The 24,000-nt window shown below is 46.5% G+C and overlaps 2 protein-coding genes across 2 annotated transcripts in view; one reads left to right on the forward strand and one right to left on the reverse strand.

Annotated features, from left to right (window-relative positions):
* The window catches only part of atad2b (ATPase family AAA domain containing 2B), a 51,468-nt gene extending 45,263 nt beyond the window's left edge, over window positions 1-6,205 (forward strand). Inside the window, exon 28 of the mRNA XM_061242874.1 lies at window positions 5,255-6,205. Coding sequence (XP_061098858.1) covers window positions 5,255-5,296 — 42 coding nt within the window. The 3' untranslated portion in view covers window positions 5,297-6,205. The remainder of the gene's footprint in view (window positions 1-5,254) is intronic.
* A 7,197-nt stretch (window positions 6,206-13,402) lies between these two features.
* The window catches only part of LOC133128152 (kelch-like protein 29), a 138,452-nt gene continuing 127,854 nt past the window's right edge, over window positions 13,403-24,000 (reverse strand). The window contains exons 11-13 of the mRNA XM_061241471.1: window positions 19,961-20,154; window positions 17,287-17,431; window positions 13,403-13,613 (exon numbers count right to left, since the gene is read on the reverse strand). Coding sequence (XP_061097455.1) covers window positions 13,430-13,613; window positions 17,287-17,431; window positions 19,961-20,154 — 523 coding nt within the window. The 3' untranslated portion in view covers window positions 13,403-13,429. The remainder of the gene's footprint in view (window positions 13,614-17,286; window positions 17,432-19,960; window positions 20,155-24,000) is intronic.

Below are 24,000 nucleotides of genomic sequence, written 5' to 3' on the forward strand. Positions count from 1 at the left end.
GTTTGATGTTTTGGTCCTCTGGAGTGTGGTAGTGATGTTTTGGTCCTCTGGAGTGTGGTATTGATGTTTTGGTCCTCTGGAGTGTGGTAGTGATGTTTTTGTCCTCAGTAGTGTGGTATTGAGGCAGGTTTTGGTCCTCTGTCGTGTGGTATTGATGTTTTGGTCCTCAGTAGTGTGGTATTGGGGCAGGTTTTGGTCCTCTGTCGTGTGGTATTGATGTTTTGGTCCTCAGTGGTGTGGTATTGAGGCAGGTTTTGGTCTTCTGTCGTGTGGTATTGATGTCTTTGTCCTCAGTAGTGTGGTATTGAGGCAGGTTTTGGTCCTCTGTCGTGTGGTATTGATGTTTTTGTCCTCAGTAGTGTGGTATTGAGGCAGGTTTTGGTCCTCTGTCGTGTGGTATTGATGTTTTGGTCCTCAGTAGTGTGGTATTGAGGCAGGTTTTGGTCCTCTGTCGTGTGGTATTGATGTTTTGGTCCTCAGTAGTGTGGTATTGAGGCAGGTTTTGGTCCTCTGTCGTGTGGTATTGATGTTTTGGTCCTCAGTAGTGTGGTATTGGGGCAGGTTTTGGTCCTCTGTCGTGTGGTATTGATGTTTTGGTCCTCAGTGGTGTGGTATTGAGGCAGGTTTTGGTCCTCTGTCGTGTGGTATTGATGTTTTGGTCCTCAGTGGTGTGGTATTGAGGCAGGTTTTGGTCCTCTGTCGTGTGGTATTGATGTTTTGGTCCTCAGTAGTGTGGTATTGAGGCAGGTTTTGGTCCTCTGTCGTGTGGTATTGATGTTTTGGTCCTCAGTAGTGTGGTATTGAGGCAGGTTTTGGTCCTCTGTCGTGTGGTATTGATGTTTTGGTCCTCAGTGGTGTAGTATTGAGGCAGGTTTTGGTCTTCTGTCGTGTGGTATTGATGTTTTTGTCCTCAGTAGTGTGGTATTGAGGCAGGTTTTGGTCCTCTGTCGTGTGGTATTGATGTTTTTGTCCTCAGTAGTGTGGTATTGAGGCAGGTTTTGGTCCTCTGTCGTGTGGTATTGATGTTTTGGTCCTCAGTAGTGTGGTATTGAGGCAGGTTTTGGTCCTCTGTCGTGTGGTATTGATGTTTTGGTCCTCAGTAGTGTGGTATTGAGGCAGGTTTTGGTCCTCTGTCGTGTGGTATTGATGTTTTGGTCCTCAGTAGTGTGGTATTGGGGCAGGTTTTGGTCCTCTGTCGTGTGGTATTGATGTTTTGGTCCTCAGTGGTGTAGGATTGAGGCAGGTTTTGGTCCTCTGTCGTGTGGTATTGATGTTTTGGTCCTCAGTGGTGTAGTATTGAGGCAGGTTTTGGTCCTCTGTCGTGTGGTATTGATGTTTTGGTCCTCAGTGGTGTGGTATTGAGGCAGGTTTTGGTCCTTTGTCGTGTGGTATTGATGTTTTGGTCCTCAGTGGTGTAGTATTGAGGCAGGTTTTGGTCCTCTGTCGTGTGGTATTGATGTTTTGGTCCTCAGTGGTGTAGTATTGAGGCAGGTTTTGGTCCTCTGTCGTGTGGTAGCAGGTTTTGGTCCTCTGTCGTGTGGTATTGATGTTTTGGTCCTCAGTGGTGTAGTATTGAGGCAGGTTTTGGTCCTCTGTCGTGTGGTATTGATGTTTTGGTCCTCAGTGGTGTAGTATTGAGGCAGGTTTTGGTCCTCTGTCGTGTGGTATTGATGTTTTGGTCCTCAGTGGTGTGGTATTGAGGCAGGTTTTGGTCCTCTGTCGTGTGGTATTGATGTTTTGGTCCTCAGTAGTGTGGTATTGAGGCAGGTTTTGGTCCTCTGTCGTGTGGTATTGATGTTTTGGTCCTCAGTAGTGTGGTATTGAGGCAGGTTTTGGTCCTCTGTCGTGTGGTATTGATGTTTTTGTCCTCAGTAGTGTGGTATTGAGGCAGGTTTTGGTCCTCTGTCGTGTGGTATTGATGTTTTTGTCCTCAGTAGTGTAGTATTGAGGCAGGTTTTGGTCTTCTGTCGTGTGGTATTGATGTTTTGGTCCTCAGTGGTGTAGTATTGAGGCAGGTTTTGGTCCTCTGTCGTGTGGTATTGATGTTTTGGTCCTCAGTAGTGTGGTATTGAGGCAGGTTTTGGTCCTCTGTCGTGTGGTATTGATGTTTTGGTCCTCAGTGGTGTAGTATTGAGGCAGGTTTTGGTCCTCTGTCGTGTGGTATTGATGTTTTGGTCCTCAGTGGTGTGGTATTGAGGCAGGTTTTGGTCCTCTGTCGTGTGGTATTGATGTTTTGGTCCTCAGTGGTGTAGTATTGAGGCAGGTTTTGGTCCTCTGTCGTGTGGTATTGATGTTTTTGTCCTCAGTAGTGTGGTATTGAGGCAGGTTTTGGTCCTCTGTCGTGTGGTATTGATGTTTTGGTCCTCAGTGGTGTGGTATTGAGGCAGGTTTTGGTCCTCTGTCGTGTGGTATTGATGTTTTGGTCCTCAGTGGTGTAGTATTGAGGCAGGTTTTGGTCCTCTGTCATGTGGTATTGATGTTTTTGTCCTCAGTAGTGTGGTATTGAGGCAGGTTTTGGTCCTCTGTCGTGTGGTATTGATGTTTTTGTCCTCAGTAGTGTGGTATTGAGGCAGGTTTTGGTCCTCTGTCGTGTGGTATTGATGTTTTTGTCCTCAGTAGTGTAGTATTGAGGCAGGTTTTGGTCTTCTGTCGTGTGGTATTGATGTTTTGGTCCTCAGTGGTGTAGTATTGAGGCAGGTTTTGGTCCTCTGTCGTGTGGTATTGATGTTTTTGTCCTCAGTAGTGTGGTATTGAGGCAGGTTTTGGTCCTCTGTCGTGTGGTATTGATGTTTTGGTCCTCAGTAGTGTGGTATTGAGGCAGGTTTTGGTCCTCTGTCGTGTGGTATTGATGTTTTGGTCCTCAGTAGTGTGGTATTGAGGCAGGTTTTGGTCCTCTGTCGTGTGGTATTGATGTTTTGGTCCTCAGTAGTGTGGTATTGAGGCAGGTTTTGGTCCTCTGTCGTGTGGTATTGATGTTTTGGTCCTCAGTGGTGTAGTATTGAGGCAGGTTTTGGTCCTCTGTCGTGTGGTATTGATGTTTTGGTCCTCAGTGGTGTAGTATTGAGGCAGGTTTTGGTCCTCTGTCGTGTGGTATTGATGTTTTGGTCCTCAGTGGTGTGGTATTGAGGCAGGTTTTGGTCCTCTGTCGTGTGGTATTGATGTTTTGGTCCTCAGTGGTGTAGTATTGAGGCAGGTTTTGGTCCTCTGTCGTGTGGTATTGATGTTTTGGTCCTCAGTGGTGTAGTATTGAGGCAGGTTTTGGTCCTCTGTCGTGTGGTATTGATGTTTTGGTCCTCAGTAGTGTGGTATTGAGGCAGGTTTTGGTCCTCTGTCGTGTGGTATTGATGTTTTGGTCCTCAGTGGTGTAGTATTGAGGCAGGTTTTGGTCCTCTGTCGTGTGGTATTGATGTTTTGGTCCTCAGTGGTGTAGTATTGAGGCAGGTTTTGGTCCTCTGTCGTGTGGTATTGATGTTTTGGTCCTCAGTGGTGTGGTATTGAGGCAGGTTTTGGTCCTCTGTCGTGTGGTATTGATGTTTTGGTCCTCAGTAGTGTGGTATTGAGGCAGGTTTTGGTCCTCTGTCGTGTGGTATTGATGTTTTGGTCCTCAGTAGTGTGGTATTGAGGCAGGTTTTGGTCCTCTGTCGTGTGGTATTGATGTTTTTGTCCTCAGTAGTGTGGTATTGAGGCAGGTTTTGGTCCTCTGTCGTGTGGTATTGATGTTTTTGTCCTCAGTAGTGTAGTATTGAGGCAGGTTTTGGTCTTCTGTCGTGTGGTATTGATGTTTTGGTCCTCAGTGGTGTAGTATTGAGGCAGGTTTTGGTCCTCTGTCGTGTGGTATTGATGTTTTGGTCCTCAGTAGTGTGGTATTGAGGCAGGTTTTGGTCCTCTGTCGTGTGGTATTGATGTTTTGGTCCTCAGTGGTGTAGTATTGAGGCAGGTTTTGGTCCTCTGTCGTGTGGTATTGATGTTTTGGTCCTCAGTGGTGTGGTATTGAGGCAGGTTTTGGTCCTCTGTCGTGTGGTATTGATGTTTTGGTCCTCAGTGGTGTAGTATTGAGGCAGGTTTTGGTCCTCTGTCGTGTGGTATTGATGTTTTTGTCCTCAGTAGTGTGGTATTGAGGCAGGTTTTGGTCCTCTGTCGTGTGGTATTGATGTTTTGGTCCTCAGTGGTGTGGTATTGAGGCAGGTTTTGGTCCTCTGTCGTGTGGTATTGATGTTTTGGTCCTCAGTGGTGTAGTATTGAGGCAGGTTTTGGTCCTCTGTCATGTGGTATTGATGTTTTTGTCCTCAGTAGTGTGGTATTGAGGCAGGTTTTGGTCCTCTGTCGTGTGGTATTGATGTTTTTGTCCTCAGTAGTGTGGTATTGAGGCAGGTTTTGGTCCTCTGTCGTGTGGTATTGATGTTTTTGTCCTCAGTAGTGTAGTATTGAGGCAGGTTTTGGTCTTCTGTCGTGTGGTATTGATGTTTTGGTCCTCAGTGGTGTAGTATTGAGGCAGGTTTTGGTCCTCTGTCGTGTGGTATTGATGTTTTGGTCCTCAGTAGTGTGGTATTGAGGCAGGTTTTGGTCCTCTGTCGTGTGGTATTGATGTTTTGGTCCTCAGTAGTGTGGTATTGAGGCAGGTTTTGGTCCTCTGTCGTGTGGTATTGATGTTTTTGTCCTCAGTAGTGTAGTATTGAGGCAGGTTTTGGTCCTCTGTCGTGTGGTATTGATGTTTTGGTCCTCAGTAGTGTGGTATTGAGGCAGGTTTTGGTCCTCTGTCGTGTGGTATTGATGTTTTGGTCCTCAGTAGTGTAGTATTGAGGCAGGTTTTGGTCCTCTGTCGTGTGGTATTGATGTTTTTGTCCTCAGTGGTGTGGTATTGAGGCAGGTTTTGGTCCTCTGTCGTGTGGTATTGATGTTTTGGTCCTCAGTGGTGTAGTATTGAGGCAGGTTTTGGTCCTCTGTCGTGTGGTATTGATGTTTTTGTCCTCAGTAGTGTGGTATTGAGGCAGGTTTTGGTCCTCTGTCGTGTGGTATTGATGTTTTTGTCCTCAGTAGTGTGGTATTGAGGCAGGTTTTGGTCCTCTGTCGTGTGGTATTGATGTTTTTGTCCTCAGTAGTGTGGTATTGAGGCAGGTTTTGGTCCTCTGTCGTGTGGTATTGATGTTTTTGTCCTCAGTAGTGTGGTATTGAGGCAGGTTTTGGTCCTCTGTCGTGTGGTATTGATGTTTTGGTCCTCAGTAGTGTAGGTAACTCTATTTCTCTCGTCTTTCAGGAAATGGAGCGCACAGTGCGGCGTTTGGATACATTCCTGTGAGGAGACATGAGCCAATCAAGTTGCCCCTGAAACAGACTCTCAGTTTAGACGGGAGCTTAGTCCTGCCAGCCATACCCCCCCACACCCCCCCTCCCCCTGCCCCCAGGCCAGGCGTGAAGCCTTGGCTCTTACTGAAAAGGAGAAAAACAACCAGACTTTAAATGGTGAATTTTGGTGCTATTTTCTCAGGTACCTGGACAGAACTAGTCTACAGAACCAAACACAATACTAATGCTAGGTTTATTTTTTTGTCATTGAAATACACATGCTAATGCTGTTCCTGGTGCTAACACATATCCATCTGCTGCTCTTGGTTTCCTTCTGAAATTTGAAAATCTTTTGGTCCCACACAGGTGCGTACACACACAGGCACACACACGATTTCTCGCACACACACACACACAGTGTTACACAGCAGTGTGAGCGCAGAGGGAGGGGCGCTATAATGTCAGCGTAGTCCAAGCTAACGCTGAAGCAGTCTGTAACTCACTCAAGGGCTCCAGACTCCTTTTGCCAAAATATAATCATTGTGAAGGATTTGTCAAAAGCTAAATTTTGACTTTTGTTTCTTGATGAAAAGGTTCTCTCTGATAGTACTGGTGCTCTTTGGTTTTTTTCTGCTTCTAAAACGAGATTTGAATCTCAAAACAATTCTTAGAAAAGCATAAAACAACTGCCAGCGATATGATGCAAACCAAATATGAGCTGGATCCTGACCTTTGACTTCTCAGAACCTCAAGGAAAATAACGGTGACTTGTTTAGTACCTGCAGTCTCAGTTTTCACGGTGTGATTTAGTTTTATTGTTTGATTATATTTTGTTTTCAGTGCAGCGTAAGCTGCGCGCTCTAGTTTCTCAAACCCGCCGGTATCTGGAGCTGTGCTGTGTGGCCTGTGCCTTACTGTGACCTCCGACTGGGGGGTCTCTCCCTGGGGGGTCTCTCCCTGGGGGTTCTCTCCCTGGGGGGGTCTCTCCCTGGGGGGGTCTCTCCCTGGGGGGTCTCTCCCTGGGGGGTCTCTCCCTGGGGGGGTCTCTCCCTGGGGGGTCTCTCCCTGGGGGGTCTCTCCCTGGGGGGGTCTCTCCCTGGGGTATCGGGGTGCTTGGGGCCCCCTGGCAGTCACACCCCGCCCGGCCCTTTAACTGGAGGGTACCAGAGGCCAGGGCGTCCCATCCCATCCGAACAGCGCCCAGTCCTGCCACACCCTTTCCACTAATTAACCAATTAGGGTGTGGAAACCTTGATGAGGGCTGGGCTGGGCTGGAGCTGAGCTGCTCCCTGGAGCAGAACCGCTCCCTGGAGCAGAACCCCGTCCGCATGGGGAAGCCCTGCCACTCTTCCACTCCTGGCTGCTGTGTTTCTGTGCCAACTTCCGTCTTGCTGTAAATCTGAGCTGTCCTCAAATTAGATTTCATTGGGAAAAAACTGCTCAAATTCATAAATACATGCTTACACACAGACATTGAGTTCATATTATAGAGTAAAGTTACTTTCTCATTGTGTACTTACACCTGAATCGATTTTTCTTCATTTTTGGACATTATTTCTATGGTTATGTGCATTTCTTAAATATTTGAAGAACAAGGCAGTGCAAAATGTCAAATGTAAAACAAAAAGCATTCTATTGTTCCCAGATTGTTTTGTTTGTTATTTTTTGTTGTTTTTTTTCTCTTCAGTGTGTTCAGTGATGGTGTATTTTCATTGTTTCTAAAAGCTGATTGGCCGCGTTTCAGTCCGAGGCAGAGTTGTGTTTTTATTTTTTGGTTCAAGGCACTGCCGGACTTATGTGGGTAAAGTTATATTTTTATTCACCAAAAACAAAAGAAGCAAATTGCGTTTTTGTTAATGAAAGCTAGCACACACTGCTGGCGAAGTTCTCAGACCAGATGTGAACTTTATGCTCCCTTTTGTCAGTCCATGTTTTCTACACAAACGCGGATTGGAGCACTGTGGCAAAAAGTTTCTGGCGCGGATTTCAGCAAAGCTTTTTACAAAGAAACACAAACGCACGCGTCTGCACGGGCGGGGCAGAACTGGACTAACCCTGCTACCTCAGCTCCCCCACACTCACACCGGCCGAGGCCTGCGAGGGAATCACAGTACAACTCTGGCCCTGCAGTCAAATCCAACGGGTCATTCCCTTTTTGTTTGTTTTTGTTTGTTTTTTTTTGGGTTTTTTTGTATTTGAGCCAAGAAGAATTTAGCAGCTCTTTGCTAGTGAAATGTCATTTACTGTATGTCTGCAGCTTTTCAGATCAAAGTCTTACGTTTGGGTGTTCCCTCCCTCTTTATGTCACGATAGTTAAGATAGTCACGATAGTCACGATGGCGCCATTCTCATTATATGTCCTTCTGTTTCCCGCCCTGCTCAGGCGAGTCTTTCTTGGTTGTTATTTTCTTTTCTAATTATTTATTAACATTATTAAACATGATGTTTTTACAGTCTAATATCCATTTTAAAAAGTCTTTTTGTACTTAAAAGAAAAAAGGAATTGGAAATTGTGACTCTAGTTTTGGGATTTGTAGCATCATGTGTAGCAGGTTTGTGGAGATGGGGTTTACAGGCTCAGGTTCCTGCTGCATTAATTATCTCAACTTTTATATTTATTCCGCATTGATTTTTGATTTTGTTTTTTGATATACAAGTGGAATAGGACTGTGACTGGATGGGGTCTCAACATATAGGTGAAGCTTTTTTTTGTTTTTATAACAGCAGATTTTGCGAGGAACTCTGTAAATGTTCTGTGTTTAAATACTGCTGTGATCCTGACCACTGATCCGAATCACACAAACACCCCGCTGTGCTGACCCTGACCCTAACCCCTAACCCCTAACCCCTGACCCTGACCCTGACCCTGACCACTGATCCCAATCACACAAACACCCCGCTGTGCTGACCCTGACCCTGACCCCTAACCCCTAACCCCTAACCCCTAACCCTGACCCTAACCCCTAACCCCTAACCCCTAACCCTGACCACTGATCCGAATCACACAAACACCCCGCTGTGCTGACCCTGACCCTAACCCCTAACCCCTAACCCTGACCACTGATCCGAATCACACAAACACCCCGCTGTGCTGACCCTGACCCTAACCCCTAACCCCTGACCCTGACCCTGACCACTGATCCCAATCACACAAACACCCCGCTGTGCTGACCCTGACCCTAACCCCTAACCCTGACCCTGACCCTAACCCCTAACCCCTAACCCTGACCACTGATCCCAATCACACAAACACCCCGCTGTGCTGACCCTGACCCTAACCCCTAACCCCTGACCCTGACCCTAACCCCTAACCCTGACCATTGAACCGAGTCACCCTAACCCCCCTGACCCTGACCCTGACCCTGACCACTGAACCAAGTCACACAACACCCCACACCCCCACCCCCACCCCCACCCCGCCATGGCGTTACAGGATGAAAGTAGATTTAACTCCTGAGACCGCATAGAATCCACCTGTACTCTGATGTTAGTTTGTGATGTGACTATAAAGCGTCTTTTTCCTTTATCTGTTACCTTACCATTCACATTTAAGGTGTTGATGTATTCTGACCTCTTCACAGAGTGAGACCCGTCAATCAATTTGCTGATGTCACAGATTAGGAGGGGGGCGGTTGGGTCCCCTAAATTAGACGTTCTCTGTCCCAGAACATTCTGACTCTTCTCTTCTTCCCCCTTCCCTCTATCACTTGTTTCCTCCTTTCTCAGTCAGCGGTGTGCACACAGACGGGGTGTAGAGGATTAGTGCCCGTTTTCCTGAGGTGTCATTAGATGTTGGATCCTGATAGGATCCTCAGATTGACGGCGTGTGATGTGGGCGTGCCCCTGGAAGCCTGCTCCGTCCTCGGCGCAATTCCCAAATCCCCTTTTTTATTCGGGAGCCGTCGGGCAGCTGAGTCTGTCCGCACCTGAAACGTATCATCTCACTCTGGAGCACACAGAGCTGGGATTAATGCACTATGCCCATCGCCCCCCGCTGTTCTGGTGCTGTGAACCACCCCACGCTGACTGAGGAATTTCATCCAATATGCAGCTCAGTCTTTTCTCCTTCACAACTCTAACATTTCTCCTAATTCTTTTCTTTTTTCTTTTTAAATTAATATAGTGGATTTCATTTACTCTTTTTTTCCCCGTTTGCTTTACTTCATTTTGTTTTTGATTTATATTGTAGACTTGCCAGGTTTTTTTTCCCCTTCAAGTTCATCAAAAAACTTATTTTTTCCTGTTTCAATGTGTTGCTTTAGTGTAAGTTATATTTGAACATTTACTGTAATTTCCTGAAACCCTGCTGTGACATACTTGAATAAAGGTGCAAATTGTTAAAAGTTTTTATTTGGTGAATCGTTCTGAAATGTGCCACATGAGAAATGTTGAGTAAAACCACTGGATCTTATCTGTACCTCCTGCTCCGATCGTTTATAAACTCAGATTCACTCTCCTCTGCCACAGCGCACAATGTGCACTCAAATCCTCACATTTCTCTCCCTCCCGATGAAGCACTTTGGGAAACCACGATAGTGCAGTGTGACATTGCAATGTGAGACAGTGCAGTGTGACATTGCAATGTGAGACAGTGCAGTGTGACATATTGTTGTGTGTGTGATAGTGCAGTGTGTGTGATATTGTGTGTGTGTGAGTGCTGTGTGTGTGTGATATTGCAGTGTGTGATAGTGCAGTGTGTGTGATATTGCAGTGTGTGTGATAGTGTGTGTGTGTGTGTGATAGTGCAGTGTGTGTGATATTGCAGTGTGTGTGATATTGTGTGTGAGTGCTGTGTGTGTGATATTGCAGTGTGTGATATTGTTGTGTGTGTGATAGTGCAGTGTGTGTGATATTGCAGTGTGTGATATTGCAGTGTGTGTGATATTGTGTGTGTGTGTGTGTGTGTGATAGTGCAGTGTGTGTGAGTGCAGTGTGTGTGATATTGTGTGTGAGTGCTGTGTGTGTGTGATATTGCAGTGTGTGATATTGTTGTGTGTGTGATAGTGCAGTGTGTGTGATATTGGTGTGTGTGTGATAGTGCTGTGTGTGTGATATTGTTGTGTGTGGTGTGTCTTAGAAGGTAATGACAATAAAGTTATCTTCTAATCTAATCAATGCTGGGCCTTGCTCAGCCTGCAGTACGCTAAGTATGACAGGCTAACGCTAACAGCTCTGAGCCTTTTCCCTTATGCTTTGTGTTAATAGGCCTTGGAAGTCTGATGTAACCCAGAGCAAAACCGTTGGCCATATATAGATTTCCGGATCAAAGCACAATTTCTCTATGGAAAACATTAATGGCCTTTTCACATGACTGTTTTATGTGTTTTTATATGGATTGAGTCCACTGAATTACGATGCCACTTGCCAAGATAACTATTTTGTTAGCCAAAGCTAATACCAAAGCGCTTCTGAGAGAACGGTTCCCAGGCTGGCCAAGAACATCGAGAACATCAGTGATGACAAGATTAAAGACACTTACGGCGATATGTACAACCATATATACATATAACCATGAAAAAACATATTATTTATTACACAACTGAGTAATAGTCATCAGCAACACGTGTGCATGGTAACTGAAAATCCAGCCAAATACAGCCCTGTGGAGGATGTTGGATGAAAAGCATTATTTTTTTCGGGGTTAGGTATGAGTGACAGCTTAGCTCCCGTTCATGGGAGTGAACATTAGAGTGCAAAACATTAACCTGCTTAATGGAAACTGATGAATCATTATTTAAATATTGCAAATAGTCTGAGAGAGGAATTTGAAAGAGTAATTTAAAAATACATGAAGTGAATAAATAATTTTATTGATGGAAACGGACTATTACATTAATAGGACTGCAAAAATGAATATTTCCAATGCATATTTACACAAACAGGCCACATCTAGTAGTGTATTAAGAGAAAGCAAAATGACCAACTTACGAAGTCAACAGGAAAAGGGTAAGTATCTACATGGGGTGCCAGGCATTTAGATTCAGATTAAGCTGAGATTAATACATTATTTACATTACATTACATTAATAATGTAACATTATTTACAAATAGGAAATGTAATGGTGCCTGGAAGTGGCATCAGCACGCTGGCGGTCAGTCTCTGCGGTACCTGTGGTCGTTTGTGCTAAAACCATGTGGCCGCACCGTGACCCCTGACCTTTGGGGCTGGGTGCAGGCTGGTATGCAGTGGCATTATTCGTGTCATTCGTATGAGGAGGGTGAATGACAAACATCAACCTATTTTAACAAAAATATGCCATGCATTAAATAGGCTCCGTTATGTTTTTAGAACATTTTAATATAGAAACAAATTGCAATAATCTTAAAAGCGTGAACTGAACATCACTCCCTGAGTGAGCTGGATATGTAGATCCTTCCCTGGATTCCCCAGGAGTGCCATGGCTCTGAGTCTGGGTGAAAGCCCACAGCCCATAATCATGGAGCATAGCTACAGCTGAATGCCGGTGGTGACGTATGTTCGTGACATATATAAGTTCTGGTTGGAATCCCGAATCGTAGAGCTAAGCAGTGCTGCGTGAACAGTCTGGTCTAACAGTGATGCTATATTGGTGTATATGACGGTTCTGATGTATCCCACGGTGACACCGTAAACAGACAGAAACACCGCCCAGAATTATAGTCTGTTCATGACTCTCCATCACCATGTGCTTCTTCAACAAATCTTTATTTATTTATTCATGCCCCATTATTTAATCCTCAACTGCTTCACGTGGGACAGTTGTGTTGTGTTAAGTATTATTATTATTAACAGTATTTGTAAAATTGTTTTTGGTACAGATTTACAGACGTTAGGATTATTCTGCCCACCTATTTAATTTTCTAAAAACATTTCTACAGAAACACTCCTCCATAAACACCCGACCTCCACCCCAGCCTCTTGGCCTGGATGTTTGTAAGAAATTAACAATAAAATTAAAAATGAACAAAACAAATTGATATGGAGACAGTTTGGGGTAACTTGTGCTTTAGTTGGGTGTGAATGCCCCATTCATCTCCACTTTTGCCTGAGTCCAGAGGTTCCTCCCCCCCTCCCCCCATGCTGTCCCAAAACCCCTCCCGTGCAGTCAGCTGGCCCATGTTTTATTTTATTTTATTTTGTGCAGTCCTTATCAGGACGCGGGGCCCATGCACACTGCCGTGTGGTCTGTGGGGGAAAGCGTGTCCGCAGGGTGACGGACCTCACTGACAGCTCAACCAACCACTCAAAACTGGCAGTGACTTAAAAAGACAAAAATCAACAAAAACCCAAAATAGAGCTGTCCACCATCCTCCTGGTTTCAGCTCATCTGTACTTCACAGATGGACAGGAGAGGAACGAGATGGAGGTGTGATCTAATTGCCAACACTCCTCAGTGACAGACATGACACAGGAAAAATAAAAACCAAACTGCTGTCAGTTAAAACAGGAGACGAGAGAGAGAGAGCGAGAAAGAGAGAGAGAAAGAGAGAAAAAGACCATGTCTGTCACAAACCAGTGAGCAAGTTCTATGACTAGTGCCACCTAGTGGCAGCGGCCTGCGGTGCGATACGTTACAGTCCGTTACACAGCGGCCTGCGGTGCGATACGTTACAGTCCGTTACACAGCGGCCTGCGGTGCGATACGTTACAGTCCGTTACACAGCGGCCTGCTGTGCGATACGTTACAGTCCGTTACACAGCGGCCTGCTGTGCGATACGTTACAGTCCGTTACAGTCCGTTACACAGTGGCCTGCGGTGCGATACGTTACAGTCCGTTACACAGCGGCCTGCGGTGCGATACGTTACAGTCCGTTACACAGCGGCCTGCTGTGCGATATGTTACAGTCCGTTACACAGCGGCCTGCTGTGCGATACGATACAGTCCGTTACACAGCGGCCTGCTGTGCGATACGTTACAGTCCGTTACACAGCGGCCTGCGGTGCGATACGTTACAGTCCGTTACACAGCGGCCTGCGGTGCGATACGTTACAGTCCGTTACACAGCGGCCTGCTGTGCGATACGATACAGTCCGTTACACAGCGGCCTGCTGTGCGATACGATACAGTCCGTTACACAGCGGCCTGCGGTGCGGGCGACGGGGGGGGGGGGGTCCGGGCGACGGGGGGGGGGGGGGGGGAGCTGCCATGCTGGGCTGCAGGAGGCTCAGCCGCTCTGGATGTACTTCTTTATGGCCACGCAGCCGTGCCGGAACAGCGGGCAGGGCATGCCCTGCAGCAGCGTCCACTCATTACTGCCGGGGTCAAAGGTCTCCATGTTGCCTAGTGCCGGACCCTCACTGCTCACCACCCCACCTGTGGCGTAGATCTTACCATCCAGAATGACCGCACTGAAGAGGGAGAGAGAGAGAGAGAGAGAGGGGGGAGAGAGAGAGGGAGAGGGGGGGAGAGAGAGAGGGAGAGGGAGGGAGAGAGAGGGAGAGGGAGAGGGAGAGGGAGGTTTCTCTCACACAGTTTTATGAGTGTCTCGCCAATGCTCCTCCTCTGTCCTGAATCACACAACCACCAAATCCTCCTGTGTCCATAACTACCAAACCACCAAATCCTCCTGTGTCCATAACTACCAAACCACCAAATCCTCCCCTTAACTACCAAACCACCAAATCCTCCTGTGTCCATACCTACCAAACCACCAAATCCTCCTGTGTCCATAACTACCAAACCACCAAATCCTCCCCTTAACTACCAAACCACCAAATCCTCCTGTGTCCATAACAACCAAACCACCAAATCCTCCTGTGTCCATAACTACCAAACCACCAAATCCTCCTGTGTCCATAACTACCAAACCACCAAATCCTCCCCTTAACTACCAAACCACCAAATCCTCCTGTGTCCATACCTACCAAACCACCAAATCCTCCTGTGTCCATAACTACCAAACCACCAAATCCTCCCCTTAACTACCAAACCACCAAATCCTCCTGTGTCCATAACAACCAAACCACCAAATCCTCCTGTGTCCATAACTACCAAACCACCAAATCCTCCTGTGTCCATAACTACCAAACCACCAAATCCTCCCCTTAACTACCAAACCACCAAATCCTCCTGTGTCCATACCTACCAAACCACCAAATCCTCCTGTGTCCATAACTACCAAACCACCAAATCCTCCCCTTAACTACCAAACCACCAAATCCTCCTGTGTCCATAACAACCAAACCACCAAATCCTCCTGTGTCCATAACTACCAAACCACCAAATCCTCCTGTGTCCATAACTACCAAACCACCAAATCCTCCTGTGTCCATAACTACCAAACCACCAGCCTTCAGTCACCCAGCCCCAAATCCTCCCTCTGCTGAATCAGCATCTTTACAGCATGAGCCAGCTGGAGACTTTTTCACTGAAACATTTTCATCATAAATTTCTTCAAAAAGATTCAACCACAGTCATTCATTTGACTGTGGTTGTCATATAAACATTATTTGATACTGACTTGACTGAAAAAAGGACTTAACCTTTTTTGCTTCCCCGCCCCCCCAATTTCTTCACATGAGACTATTGTCTAATGTATTTTGATATTTTGTTTCTCCAATATAAGTGATATAAGTTTCTCCAATGCAATATTTTCACTGTGGTTAATACATAAATATGAATTATTTTCAATTAAAGGGTTAGGCTAGGATAAGTGCTGGTTTCCTTTCCATCTGACAAAAAAATGTGACTTAAAATTTTTACATAAGGCTGTAGTTTGCGGGGGCGGCATGGATGGTGCATTGGGCAGCACTGCCGCCTCACAGCAAGGAGGTCCTGGGTTCGAATCCCCGTCGGCCTCTCTGGGCAGAATTTTGTTTTTTTATTTTTTATAATGAAACACTACATTTAATTTTCAATTGTTTGACAAAAGACTATGTATTTTACTATCCACTAAAACACTTTTCATCAAAAAAAATTTTTTTATATTAATTAAATTCACTGTGGTTAGGGTTAGGCTAGGGTTACAGAAATTCAGATTCCTATCAATCTGAATAAAAAAATGAAGTTAATTTATTTTAGATAAGACTACAGTTTCATAGTATTCATTGTATTTCACTGTGGTGGTTAGGGTGAGGGTTACAACAATATTATTTTTTATCCATCTGAGTAAATAATTTCCTTTTTTCCATTTTTTTGACATGTCGCTGTTTTTCCACTGAAAATAAATTCACAGTGCTTATTACATAAAGATGATTTCCTATTAATGTCAATGAGGGGTAGGGTTCGAGGTGATAAGGGTTAGGGTTAGGTTTAGGTTTTTCCTGTCCATCTGAATAAAACAATTTTGTTAGTGATTGATTTTGGATGGCCTTTTCACTGGGGCAATTTACACACATAGCCTTTTGAATTTTCAGACATTTTTAAATGTTAAAACTTTTTTTGAAATATAAACTTATATTGTTTCTCAGCTATTTAGATTGTCTTTCATCCACCTGAAAAATGATATATTTAAATTGACACCAGGGGCCAGAAACAGAGTTAAAGCTTGGGTTAAAGGGTTAGGGTTAGGGATACAGAAATGCTTCTGCTCATCCAGCTTGTTTAGCTTGGAAGAAGGTCATGACTCGGTTTCTCAACGACTAGGGGATAGTGACAAAAATTGTGCCACTATCCAAATACTTATGGACTGCACTGAATCTCTCTCTCATTTCTCTCTCTCTCTCTCACACTCACAGACACACAGCCTGAGACAGGGCCAGCACACACACACACACACTCCCTCTAACACATACACACACACACACACACATATTATCGGCATAAAGGTAGTTTATAATCTGCTGGATCCCAGTGACCACCCACCCAAGAAGTTAGCATTTAGCATTCCGAACAGTTATGATGTTATTACATAATGGCATTTGGCAGACGCTCTTATCCAGGGTGACATACAGTTGCTTAGACTAAGCAGGAGACAATCCTCCCCTGGAGCAATGCAGGGTTAAGGGCCTTGCTCAAGGGCCCAACGGCTGTGCGGATCTTATTGCAGCTACACTGGGATTAGAACCACCGACCTTGCGGGTCCCAGTCATGTACCTTAACCACTACGCTACAGGCCGCCCTTAACGCGCACTTGTTATGCGCTTCGACCATAAATATGCAAGTTTAGGCAACACTGGTAATATGTTGGCTAACGGTGGTGGTACAGACTAACATGGGTGGTACTTTTCCGACAGCAGAATATTGCAGATGCTACTAATGATGGTGCTACAGTGGCTAATAGTGCTAATGCTGCTAATGGTGGTGCTACAGCAGCTAACATTGCTAATGCTGCTAATGGTGGTGCAGTAGCTAAGTGCTAAAGCTGCGAGCAGTGTTGCTAAAGTGGGTAATACTGCTAACGGTGTGACAGTAGCTAAGTGCTAAAGCTGTGAGCTGTGGTGCTAAAGTGGGTAATGCTGCTAACGGTGTGACAGTAGCTAAGTGCTAAAGCGGCGAGCAGTGGTGCTAAAGTGGGTAATACTGCTAACGGTGTGACAGTAGCTAAGTGCTAAAGCTGTGAGCAGGGGTGCTAAAGTGGGTAATACTGCTAACGGTGTGACAGTAGCTAAGTGCTAAAGCTGCGAGCAGTGTTGCTAAAGTGGGTAATGCTGCTAACGGTGTGACAGTAGCTAAGTGCTAAAGCTGCGGCAGTGGTGCTAAAGTGGGTAATGCTGCTAACGGTGTGACAGTAGCTAAGTGCTAAAGCGGCGAGCAGTGTTGCTAAAGTGGGTAATGCTGCTAACGGTGTGACAGTAGCTAAGTGCTAAAGCTGCGAGCAGTGTTGCTAAAGTGGGTAATGCTGCTAACGGTGTGACAGTAGCTAAGTGCTAAAGCTGCGAGCAGTGTTGCTAAAGTGGGTAATGCTGCTAACGGTGTGACAGTAGCTAAGTGCTAAAGCTGTGAGCAGTGGTGCTAAAGTGGGTAATGCTGCTAACGGTGACAGTAGCTAAGTGCTAAAGCTGTGAGCAGGGGTGCTAAAGTGGGTAATGCTGCTAACGGTGACAGTGTGGGGGCTGCGGAGGCTATCGCCGGGCGTGGTACCTGCAGAACTGGCGGGAGTGGTTCATGTTGGGCCCTGCCTTGATGCTGCCCTTCTCGGGGTCGTAGATGGTGGTTGCGCGCGCGTAGGCCCCGCCCAGGATGAAGATGAAGCCGTTGAGAGTGACAGCGGGGGCGTATTTATTATCTGCAGCAGAGAGGAGAGGCACATCATAACCTCAGATAAACAGAAAGGGGCCCAGGGCTTCCCTCACACGCAGACTCCTGATGGGCACGATGAGAGGTGCTCATTGCTGCTGCTGTGTTTGGCTTCAGCAGGAAATTGACAAAACAACAAATACATTTTTCTCTCAATGTATGTTTTTAAGAAAGGAGGCTGAAGAATATTTCTGAGCTAGAGGTGTTCAGCCAGGAAGAATGGAGAGAGATTCTAAAAGCGAGACTTGAAAGGCAGGACAGAGTTCCCAAACTTTTGCACAGGTCTTTTTTTTTTTTTTTTTTTTAAATGGAAAAAATTCAAATAAAAAATGTGAAGAAATGTTTTTTGTTTAATATTGAACCATTTACAGGTCAGGTTCGCTTCTGTTAACTTAGATATTAATTATAAAAGGCTTTTTGATCAGGGGTGCCCACATCTTTGCACACTACTGTAAACATACATGCTGCATATGTACACATATACATATAAATGGCATAAATTATGTGAGTTTGATTGTTCTTTTCCTCCTGATATTAATGGTGAAGATCGCTGCATGATGAGTTCAGTGAATAATTAAATCAGCCTGATGTTGACAGCAGAACACTGCTGTCTCATTACTAATGCTGCCTGTTCATAAAAAAGAAAGAAATAGTCGGCTTGTTTTGGAAAAAGTCACTTACTTTAAGACTCAAAACAAAAAATAAAAGTCTTGAAATCAAAGAGAGAGGAGCTGTTTTCTCTCAGTACTAAAGACAGACGTAAAGCTCCATCATTGATTCCACACATTAATAATTGAGCTCGTTTATTTTCATTTGTCCAGACAGAAATACTAACAACACTGGATCTGAGAGAATCAGATGTAAATCAGGGACGTTGTCCTGCTGTTACTGAGGATTAGATGCCAGAGACGTAATGAAAACATACAATAATTTCTGAGTGAAGAGCCAGCATTGTTGTGTGTGTGAGAATGAGAATGACCCTCAGACTCTGAACATGACAGCATCTCACACACACACTCTCACACACACACACACACACACACACACACACACACACACACACACACACACGCATACACATACACATACACATACACACACACACACACACACACACACACTCACACACATACACATACACATACACATACACACACACACACCCATCACACACACACACACACACACACACACTCACACACATACACACACACTCACACACAAACACACACACACACACACACACACACACACACACACACACTTAACCCCACTACAAAATACTACACATGACAACACTGAACCTACAACAAAACAACCCCATCTACTGACTACTAAACCCCACTACAAAATAATAAACCCCTCTAGACAATGCAACACTAAAATACTAAACCCCTCTACAAAATACTCCACTACACAAAAGCCTGGACTAACAGCTCTAAGCCTGGACTAAGAGCTCTGGGGTACAGCACAATGGGGACCCAGGCTTGTAAATGAGGAGCTGCCGGTTCAAATCCCAGCTGGAGCTGTGGCACAGTTGGGGAGGAAGGTACTTGGCCTTGATTGCTTGAGCATAAGCCCAGCTGTGTTAGCAGGCAGAATAGCGCTGTGTTGGCCACTCAAGCTGCGTAATTAAATCACAGGAAGCCATAATGAGCATGTCCACCCCAGGCACCCTGACTGACTGAACTAAACTAAACTAAACTGACTGAAGCCCCCCGAGCCTTTGGGCCGGCTGAGGCCACACAGCCCTGGGGCCACACAGCCCTGGGGCCACACAGCCCTGGGGCCACACAGCCCTGGGGCCACACAACCCTGGGGCCACACAACCCTGGGGCCACACAGCCCTGGGGCCACACAGCCCTGGGGCCACACAGCCCTGGGGCCACACAGCCCTGGGGCCACACAACACTGCTGCAGCTCACGCTAATTAGCATCATGTTTAAATATAGGCTGAGTATTTTATTTTCAGTATGTCCCCAGCATAGCTTCACAGCACCTGTGGTTATTATTTTTAAAATAATTTAAAACATTTCATTATTACCTTTCTGCTAAATGAATGAATTTATATCACACATCACTCAGCACATTTCCATCAGCATGTGTGTATGAATGGGTGTGTGTGAGCATGTGTGTGTGTGTATGAGTGTGTGTGTGTGTGTGTGTGTGTGTGGGTGTGTGTGTGTGAGTGTGTGAGTGTGTGAGTGTGTGAGTGTGTGTGTGTGTGTGTGTGTATGTGTGTGTGTATGAGTGTGTGAGTGTGTGTGTGTGTGAGTGTGTGTGTGTGTGGGTGTGTGTGTGTGTGTATGTGTGTGTGTGTGTGTGTGTGGGTGTGTGTGTGTGTGTGTGTGTGAGTGTGTGTGTGTGTGTGTGTGTGTGTGTGTGTGTGTGTATGTGTGTGTGTGTGTGTGTGTGGGTGTGTGTGTGTGAGTGTGTGTGGGTGTAAGAGAGAGAATCTCAGAAGCGTGTGTGTGTGAGAGAGAGAATCACGTATGGGTGCGTGACTCTGAGGACGTACCGATCATGGGCGACTCAATGAAGCTCCAGGTGTTGCATTGTGGGATGTATGACTGGAGGACCCCGGCGGAGCGCCCCGCGTCGTTGACCCCCCCGAACACAAACACCTTCCCGCTGCACACGCTGGCGGCCGCAGAGTGCACGGCCCGCGGCAGGGCACACACCGTCTCCCACTGGTTCGTGATGGTGTCATACCTGCAACAGCCATTACCCATATCCATAGGTCATATGTACGTATATATAATACATGATTTAACTGTGCTACAACCTGCACGGTTAAATACAACAACAATCTGCGGCTCACACACACACACACACACTCACACACTTACACACTCACACACACTCACACACACAAATACACACACACACACACACACACACACACACTCAGACACACACACACTCATACACACACACACACAAACACACTTACACACTCACACACACTCATACACACACACATACACACACACTCATACACACACACACACACACTCAGACACACACACACTCATACACACACACACACAAACACACTTACACACTCACACACACTCATACACACACACATACACACACACTCATACACACACACACATACACACACACACACACACACTCACACACACACACTCATACACACACACACACTCACACACACACACACACACACACACACACACACACACTCACACACTCACACACTCACACACTCACACACTCATACACACACACATACACACACACTCACACACACACACACACATACACACACACACTCATACACACACTCATACACACACACCAGTCACCATTAAAGACATATAACAGTGTCCCGCTGTGTGTGTGTGCTTTCTCTGAGAGATGGAGGGTGGTAATGGGGGTTTAGTAGTCCCAGGTAATGTCTGATCGCTAGCATGCGTTCTTCAGGGCGAAGACCTGTGTTAACCATGTGGGAACTTAGGAACGTGTGTTGCATTCCTGACAGGCTAACCCCTCTCCCGGGAATCCTCATCATTACATAAACAAACCCCCCCCCGCAGCTCTGCCAAATTAATGCAGGCACTGCTTGGCTTTCCTGTATTAAAAAACATATTTCATCTTCAATTCTCTTCATGAAGGAGGCAATAAAAGCCTGGATTTGATTGATTTATTTGTTAAGCGGGAAAATCATTATTACACACAGAGAAGAAACACCACAGGAAGTATCTCCTGTAAATAAGTCTCGAGAGGGCGGACCTGTGTCAATAACCCCAGGCCATCTGCGTACACACTACATTACATTACATTCATTACATTCAAAGCGCTTTACAGTGATGAGGGGGGAACTCACCTCAACCACCACCAATGTGCTGCACCCACCCAGCATTCTGGCACAAAATGGCTGCCGTTCCATCCCCCAATGCCATTTTGCACCAGAATGCTCACCACACACCAGCTGAGGTGGGGAGGGAGAGAATAATGTTTTTGCCAATTAAATTAGGTGATGATTAGGTGGCAGACTGAAAGAGCCAGGGTTTAGCCAGGACACTGGGGAACCCCCTGCTCTTTGTGAAGAGTGTCATGGGATCTTTAATGACCACAGAGAGTCAGGACCTCAGTTTAAGGTCTCATCAGAAAGATGGCGTCTCCTACAGCACAGTGTCCTCATCACTGCACTGGGGCATTGGGGATCATTTAACCAGAGGAAAGATCGCCCCCTACTGGCCCACCAACACCACTTCCAGCTGCAACTTATTTTTCCCAGGAGTTCTCCCGTCCCAGTATTAACCACACCCACACCTGCTTAGGGCTGGGTTAGGGTTGGGGCGGATTCTCCGTATGTTGTATAGAAAGAACCTGCATGACCGGGTCACCACCGCAATGTTCTCGGAAAGGGACAGTCTGATGTCCATCACCACGCCGAGGTTCCTTGCACTGGGTGATGGCGTGAGTGTGGTATCCCCGAGGGAAATGGAGAGATCCAGGTGGGGAGAGGTATTAGCAGGGATGAATATCATTTCAGTCTTGCCTGGGTTGAGCTTTAGATGGTGGTTGTCCTTCCAGCTCTGGATGTCACTCAGGCAAGCAGAGATACAGGCAGAAACCTGTGTATCAGATGATGGGAATGAGATGAAGAGTTGGGTATCATCCGCATAGCAGTGGTAGGATAGCCCATGTGCAGTGATCACAGGGCCAAGGGAACGAGTGTAAAGAGAAAAAAGAAGTGGGCCTAGGACTGAGCCCTGGGGAACTCCTGTGGCAAGGGGCCGAGGTGTCGATACCGTACCAGCCCAGGCAACCTGGAACGAGCGACCAAAGAGGTAGGACTCAATCCAGTCCAGGGCTGTGCCACAGATGCCCGTTGCTGACAGGGCGGACAGGAGGATGGAGTGATCCACAGTGTCGAAGGCAGCAGAGAGATCTAGAAGAATGAGGACAGAGGAGAGGGAGGCTGCTCGTGCGGCATGGAGTGACTCACTGACGGAGAGGAGCCCAGTCTCTGTCGAGTGGCCCAATCTGAAGCCAGACTGTTGGGGGTCTAGCAGGTTGTTGTTAGAAAAGAAAGAAGAAAGTTCAGTAGAAGCAGCTCGTTCTATGGTTTTAGAAAGAAAAGGAAGACGAGATACCGGGCGGCAGTTCTGGATGATGGAGGGATCCAGGGTAGGCTTTTTTAGAAATGGAGTGATGTGGGCCCTCTTGAAGGATGCTGGAAAACAGCCGGAAGACAGGGAGGAGTTGGCAAGGGAGATGACAAATGGGAGAATGTCAGGTGTGATGGTCTGAAGAAGAGAAGAGGGGATAGGGTCAAGGGCACAGGTTGTAGGGCGGTGGCAGAGCAGGAGTTGAGAAACATCAGAGTCTGTAAGGGGGGAGAAAGTAGAAAAGGAAGGGATGGGCCTAGAGGGGAGGAAGGGCACAGTGAGGGGGGCGGTGGTTGTAAAGGATCTGCGGATGACTGTGACGTTCTCATCGAAAAAGTCAGCAAAGTCATCAGCAGCGAAGGAGGACTGAGGTGGAGGAGGCAGTGCGTTGAGGAGAGAGGAGAAAATGGAGAACAGTTTCTGGGGGTAAGGAGCGGAGTTCTGAATTTGTGTCTGATAGTATTTTGCTTTGGCGGCAGTGACAGCAGAAGAGAATGCCGCCAGGAGAGACTGGTAAATTGTGAGGTCTGAAGGGTCTCTGGATTTTCCCCATTTCCTCTCCGCAGAGGCTGGTCCTGGAGGTACGGAGGGTGTCAGATATCCAAGGACTGGGAGGGGATGTGCAAGGTGGCTTTGAGACAGGGGGACAGAAGCACGACTGGCACATCCTACACAAAGCCACAACAACACCGGCACCACCATGCAGGCTTAAGTCTTGCCATCCCTACAACAAGGCAGCACAAGAGATGCCACAGTCTATCCCTGAGGACTTGTCCAGAGACGCCTGGCTGGCAGCATCCTGGAAACAGACGTGGGAGACGGCTGGGCCCTCCCGCATTCAAAGATACATCCGGGACCCAGGAGGCGGTGTAAAAGGAGAAGACATGCCACGCCATCTATGGACCTCACTGAACCGTCTGCGCTCTGGCGTCGGACGCTTCAAGTCATCTCTGAAGAAGTGGGGCCTATCGGACAGTGCGGTATGTGAGTGTGGCGAGCCTGAACAGACTGCCGAGCACATAATCACCGGCTGCCCCCTATACAGCCCACCCTCAGAAGCTGGCCTTTTCGACTTAGGACTGCATGACACTGAGTTGGCCATCTGACGATATACGAAAGAAGAAGAAGAAGGGGGACAGAGAGTTATTACTGTAAGCTGGGTTAGGGTTGTATGTTTATTACTGTAAACTGGGTTAGGGTTGTATGTTTATTACTGTAAGCTGGGTTAGGGTTGTATGTTTATTACACACACACTACTCACTCACACACACACACACTCACACACACACCCATACACACACACACACACACACACACAGACCCATACACACACACACATTCACACAGCACAAACATGCACACTCACACAACTCACTCATATGCACATGCACACGCACACACACACACTACCCAC

Source organism: Conger conger, chromosome 5 (genome assembly GCF_963514075.1).
Source record: "Conger conger chromosome 5, fConCon1.1, whole genome shotgun sequence".
Lineage (NCBI taxonomy): Eukaryota > Metazoa > Chordata > Actinopteri > Anguilliformes > Congridae > Conger > Conger conger.